The 6,482-nt window shown below is 47.1% G+C and overlaps 2 protein-coding genes across 3 annotated transcripts in view; one reads left to right on the forward strand and one right to left on the reverse strand.

Annotated features, from left to right (window-relative positions):
- Positions 1-6,432, reverse strand: part of Uros (uroporphyrinogen III synthase) — a 22,865-nt gene extending 16,433 nt beyond the window's left edge. Inside the window, exon 1 of one of the 2 annotated variants that reach the window (XM_031388627.1) lies at positions 6,193-6,432. The gene's annotated coding sequence lies outside the window, so the exon portion shown is untranslated. Of the gene's footprint in view, positions 1-5,318; positions 5,471-6,192 lie in introns of those variants that run through there. The other variant, XM_031388626.1, reaches the window with a different exon arrangement.
- Bccip (BRCA2 and CDKN1A interacting protein) overlaps positions 5,601-6,482 on the forward strand; it is a 13,004-nt gene continuing 12,122 nt past the window's right edge. The window contains exon 1 of the mRNA XM_031388623.1: positions 5,601-5,960. Within this exon, the coding sequence (XP_031244483.1) occupies positions 5,793-5,960 (168 nt within the window). The 5' untranslated portion in view covers positions 5,601-5,792. The remainder of the gene's footprint in view (positions 5,961-6,482) is intronic.

The raw sequence follows: 6,482 nt of genomic DNA on the forward strand, positions 1-6,482 counted from the left end.
GGACACCTCCACATCCCCACACCCCCACACCCCACACCCCCATGGGACCACACCCTGCTACCTGGAACCCCGCCCCCTGTGGGAACACACCACAGATCTTTGTGTCATTTCCGTTTTTATTAGGATAGTAAATCCTAATTTCTTATTTTACTTTGTGCTCTGACTTGTTTTCTGGAGATAAGATACCACACTGCAGTATAGCTCAAGCTGATTGGAACTATGTGACCCAGGTTGGCTTTGAACTTAAGGTAGTCCTCCTGTAACATCCTCCAAAGTGCTAGTATTACGGGCCTGTACTACTACGCCTCAATAAGTTAAGTCTTGATTGGATTGAAAAGAGCTCAAGAGACCTGTAAAGCACATCCCCAGCATATCTTGGGAGGCAAAGGCAGGTGGATTTCTGAGTTCGAGGCCAGCCTGGTCTACAGAGTGAGTTCCAGGACAGCCAGAGCTACACAGAGAAACCCAGTCTCAAAAAACCAAAACAAACAAACAAACAAACAAACAAATAAAAAAGCACATCCGGGTGTATTTGTGAGGGTGTTTCCAGAAAGAATTAAAGGGAGAGTCCTGCTTCAGAATGCACCCTCCTAGAGAAGGCTGGGTGGAATAAGGGGCAAAGGAGAATGAATGCCCATGCCTCCTGCTCTACCGTACCAAGCCTTAACCCCACACTGGTCTAACCTCCAAAACCATGAGCCAAATGCATGAGCACTTCCTCTAAGTTGCTGTCTTCTGTCCTTGAGTCACAGCTATGGAAAAGCAATCAACGGCTGGTTTCCACCTGTTTGCAAACGGTAACCCAAGTGCTGCTAAGGAGGTCCTTAGGAGATAAGACCAAGCCCACCACTGACAGACTTTTAGGAAGAGAGACCATCCCAGATACCTTTGGGGAGCCTGACTCAATCAGTCCACAGGCATTACCAAGAAGAGCATGGGGCTCCCCAAAGCAGGGATATTTTCCCTCTAGACCTGGCTTCAGCTTGAACAGAGCCTACATGTTCCATTGGCCTGCCCTTCTGGTTGGTTTGTACAGTGGATTCCAACCTGCTTTGCCAACCCTACAGTTATGCAAGGCAATTTTTTTTTTTCAAATGCATCTCTTAACATATATCTCTTCTTGCCTGTCTCTTGGCTTCGATTCTAATGCACCTTCCAATGGGAGCTCCAGGAATCTGGTATGAAATGTAGTGGCAAGTAAAACTTAGCATTTTCTGCTGAAGAGTGAATTCTTCTGGGACCCACAATGCAAGCAACAAGAGTGGGGATTAAAAAGCCAAGAAAATGGTGCTGTGGAAAACAGGTAACCCTGCAGCCTTGCTGTGCTTTCCAACTGCTGACGTGCCTGTCATGGCCCCAGGCTCTGGCATACTCGACCCCAGTTCCACAGAGGACATTTTAGTAATGCTTTTAAAAAACAATAAAGTCAATCTCTCACTCGTCTTTCTAGTTGTTGGACAGTGAGCCCAAACGTCCTGGGCCTGGAAGCATCCTCGTGAGAGTCAAGTCTACAGGATGTACTTGAGGTTACCTGATAATTTCAGGTACTGACAAGTGCTGTGAGGTGACGACACTAGGGTCCTGACAGCTTACGAGTTACCTCTCCAGGTCCCTGGGAGACTACTCTGGGGAGTCAATGTCTGAATTGAAACCTGAATGACAACAGCATGGGGCAGAGAAATAGACCATGCTTTGCAAGCACTGGACTACTACCTGAACTGGGCAGTAAGGAGAGATGCTCCAGCGTCATGCAGAAACCCTGGATGTCTCCACAAAAGAACAGGTATGCTCAAGGAGGGCTTGGGATTTCTTTTAACCCAGCGCATGGCCTTACTTCTAGGAGTTAGCTTCCTATCTCTTTAAGGAAATGCAGTCGTTTCCCCAGTTCCAAAGATGCTGGGTAAATTTAAAGTGTGTGTGTGTGTGTGTGTGTGTGTGTGTGTGTGTGTGTGTTTTCTACAGTATGAACAAATTCTGGGAGAAAAACCTTCAAAAAAGTCAGTGTCAGCCAGGCAGTGGTGGTGCACGCCTTTAATCCCAGCACTTGGGAAGCAGAGGCAGGCGGATTTCTGAGTTCGAGGCCATCCTGGTCTACAGAGTGAGTTCCAGGACAGCCAGGGCTATACAGAGAAACCCTGTCTCGAAAAAACAAAAGCAAAAACAAAAAAGCCAGTGTCTGGAAGGACACCAGCCACCATGTACCCCCAAAACTTTCCGGACTACCTCGACTTGGAATCCAGAAGCAGCAAGCACATTTTTACACATTGCCTTCCATGCACAAATGTTCCCATGTTGTGACTGCATTACCCTACCCCTATTATTCACAGCCAATGCTAGTTCTAAGTAGACAGTTTGTTTTCCTTTCTCAAGATTTTATCGCAAAAATTCTCTTGGCTGTCAGACCCAACTGCTATCTTGCTGCTGGCAGTGACAGAATGTGTCCTTGGACCTTGCCCTTTTTTGACCAGTAAGCACATAGCTTGGCAAACCTTTTGCTTCAGAGAATGCTTGCTCACAAAACATGCTGAGCACTAGACACACAGGAAAAGTTAGTAAAGTTTGAAGTGATAGGGACTGACAGGATAGATTCTAGTCCAAAGCTGAGAGCCTCAAACCCAGGGGCATCAGGCGTCAGGGGGGCAGGAAGAGGATGGGCTGCCCTCCTTTCTCTTTTGTTCCCTGCAGCCCACAGATTAGACAGTGCCTATGTGCTCTATGTACTTTACTCAGCCTACAGATCCACATGCAAGTCCCTTCTGGAAATTTCCACAGGCACACTGAGAAGGCACCTAACCAGCAGCTGGGGATCTCCCAATCCAGTTAGGTTGACAGATCAAATTGTCACAGTGGACTAAGCATTTTGCAACCCTCACTTAAGCCTGCAAAGCAGCTATTATCCTCATTTAACAAGAAGGGGAAACCAAGTCTTTTAATTTGCCCACAGTCAGCACAATAAATGATAGAAATAGAATTAGGATCCAGATCTGAAGTCTGGGGTTTGTCCTCCTAATCACTGGCTACCAGCTGACCTTTAAGACAAATTGTGTGCTAAAGGGGAAGAGTGAGCCAGAAGTTATCAGTCCACTTCCTAAGGTCCCTGCGGTCAGCACAGCACAGGTGAGCCATCTATTTACAGGTGCTAGACTACACTCTGTCCATGGGCTTGGTGTCAGGAATTAATCCGAAGACACAAAAAGGCCTTTCCTTTTTCACACCCTGCAAAGTAATACAGGCTCCTGGTGGAAAAATTTTGCAAACTACAAAAATATAATTATTCAAGAAATTAAAAGTATGGGCAGTGGTGGTGCACGCCTTTGATCCCAGCACTTGGGAGGCAGAGGCAGGTGAATTTCTGAGTTCGAGGCCAGCCTGGTCTACAGAGTGAGTTCCAGGACAGCCAGGGCTATACAGAGAAACCCTGTCTCGAAAAAACAAAAAACAAAAAACAAAAACAAAACAAAAAATTAAAAGTAGTTAATTGTATGATGTATAATTGCACTTCTAGGCAGACCCCAAAAGAACAAAAGCAGAGGTATTTGTACACTCACATTCATAGGAGCACTGTCTAATAGGTAAAACCCACAAGCAAATCTTGTCCGAAGACATAAGACTTAATATGAAGACCATGTGAGCCACAGGAACTGTTCAGTCTTGGTAAGAATCAGGATGCCTGAGTACTGTGATTACAATCAAAGCCCTTTGTTAAATTATACAAATGACAGCCAGGGGGCCTTGAAAGGCCATACTGGGGAACTGGTTCTTTGTGCATGCATGGGTACCTGTTGATGGAGGGTGTTGATGTCTACTGCTCTTAATCTCATTTTTAAAAAACAGGTCTCTCGCCAGACAGTGGTGTCGCATGCCTTTAATCCCAGCACTTGTGAGGCAGAGGCAGGTGGATTTCTGAGTTTGAGGCCAGCCTGGTCTACAGAGTGAGTTCCAGGATAGCCAGGGCAACACAAAGAAACCCTGTCTTGAAAAAACAAAACAAACAAACAACAACAAAAAACAACCAAAAAACAACAAAAACAAAAACAAAAACAAAAAACAGGTCGCTCATTGAACCTGAAGCTCTCTGATGGTTAGATTAGTTGGCCATCACTCCAGTGCTGGGGTTACAGTTGCAGCATGTGGGAGCTCAGAAATGCTGGTATATCAAGAATTTTACCCACTAAGCCATCTCCTGGCCTGATAGTGGGAACTGTTTAAAGGATAGTTTTGCAAGGTGTAAACAGTCAAAGGGTGGATAGTGTGGTGGCTGTGAAACTGTATGGATGAACATGAGCCAAGAATCAGGCACTCAAGTGCTAAGTTTGGCTATGCATACTTTACTATAACAAACTATAAAGACATGGGGGTGGGGATGTTCAGGAGCCTCAGTGCAATTCTACTGGCATGTTTTAAATCTTTTTTTCTGTTATTATACCCTGGGGTATTATTATAGGAGTGTGTTTTCGGACAATTATAAAAACTAAAGCAGCCATTTAAAGCTACTTTATCAGAGGTGGAGTCCTGGTGCCATTACTGTCCACGATAAAACCTGGTAGACAAGACACTCCTTGGACACTTGGATCCCACAGAATACCATCATGGGGGTTCCGGACTAATGGGGGTCCCTGGTCTCCTGACTATTTCCTATTGATGATCACTTGGATTATTCACATTTCCTAAGTTTCTCTGGCAAAGGCTTCCTTGCCTCTAGGGCCAGCCTGCTCTGGTTTGGGAATCAAACATACTTTGTATACTGTCGTTATTTTAGAGAAAAAGGAGAGCCACAGAGTTTATTTTTAGAAAGTTAATATTTTCCCTACTTAACGATTTCATTGTCAATAATTCAAGGTTCTGCAAACTGCAAAAGGACTGAGGGATAAACATGACTGGTAGACCTGATTTATTTGATACGGGTTTTAACCATTAGGGCATTTCTTCCAAAAATTCAGCTTCTTTTGAAATACATCTGAAACTTTGGACAAGTACTAAGTTTAGCCACAAGTGGCGGCAGAGGTGTTGTACACTCGTCAACTTGCCTCGACCTCCTACTTTTTGTTCTATTCTTTTCAAAAAATCTTTTTAACGACGCTGTGGGCCTGAAGTAGCAAAGGTCGTAATGTCTAACTTAGAACTTTGTTAGGGAGATGGCGCGGGGCTGGCCTTGTCTGGATCGGCGGACCTTCCGATCCGCGCGAATTCCACCAGCGCCGATGCTCGCGAGGTTGGCAGCGGTACCGGGATCTCGCCCCGCGGTGTCAGGGATCGCCAAGACCTGAATGCACGTCCACAGGCCCGTGTCCTACTCAAGACCTGGCCCCGACACCTACCTCGCGGGCTAAGAGGCAGGACAACCTGCACGCCGCGGGGCAGGAGTCTCACGGTCCCAGCCGGGGCTGCTGAGCACAGATAACAGAGAGCGGCCTCTCTCCCAGCTAGCGCTACCCGTGCTCGTGCCTCAGACCCGAGGAACGTGGGCCACTGGCCCACGTCTGGCTGTTTTCGCACAGGGGCGTCCAGGCGTCGGCGGAAGAAACGCAGCCGGATGGTCCAAACCAATACGCACAGAGGGGGAGACTCGGAGAGAAAGAGGAAGATGGGAGAATGGAGGGAAGAGAAGGCTAGACCATTGGCTTCAAGGTGGAAGTAACTCTGGTAGATTAGTCCAGTGGGACTCAACCGGGGCGCTTCCTAGTCGCGCCGGATCCGCGGAGAACTTGTGCTTACCGTCTCCCCCGCGTCTGATTAGAGAGAGTCCGGAAGAACGGGGGCGGGACTCGCGCAGGCGCAGCGTGACCGGCAACATGGCATCCAAGGCTAAGAAGCGAGCGGTGGGAAATGGGGTCCAGCGGACGCTGGCAGCGGCGGGCCAGCGGGAGGAGGAGGAAGAAGAGGATGAGGTGGAGGATGAGGAAGAAGACGATGAAGACAGTGACGAAGAAGAGGATGAAGACGACGAAATCGTGGACGAGGTGAGTGGCACACGTGACTATATTTTTGGTGTAGAGAAGAAGAAAACCATTCAAGCAGCCGAAGCTGTGGGAACGTGATGGGAGATGTGGGGAGTTGTGATTTCCCTCCACTGTGGTATAGGACACACATACTTACCTAGGTTCCCACTGCAGGCTTTTCCACACGTTACTCCCTGTAGCCCTTCCCGGATGAGTTATTCCCATCCCAGAAGCCCGCCAGCCGCACACTTACCTTCCTTAATTTCAAAGACCTGCGAAGTTTAGTGTCTCCTCTTCCCTACAGCAGCTCTTCACCTTCTACACAGCCAAGGTCATGCTGGCCCTCTGTAGTTGATTAAAGGCTACCTGCTTTGTCCGATTGTACAGTTTTAAATGCTTTTTATCCAGAAACTTTCCCTTTATATACATCCCAGCTAGACCGTATTTACTGCCAATCTGGGACAGCCAACCTGGTCAGACTGGTTTTATGGTCTCACAGAACTGATATCCTTCTTTCAGATTTGTTTTTTTTTTTTTTTTTTT

Source organism: Mastomys coucha, unplaced genomic scaffold, assembly GCF_008632895.1.
Source record: "Mastomys coucha isolate ucsf_1 unplaced genomic scaffold, UCSF_Mcou_1 pScaffold21, whole genome shotgun sequence".
NCBI classification, from domain to species: domain Eukaryota; kingdom Metazoa; phylum Chordata; class Mammalia; order Rodentia; family Muridae; genus Mastomys; species Mastomys coucha.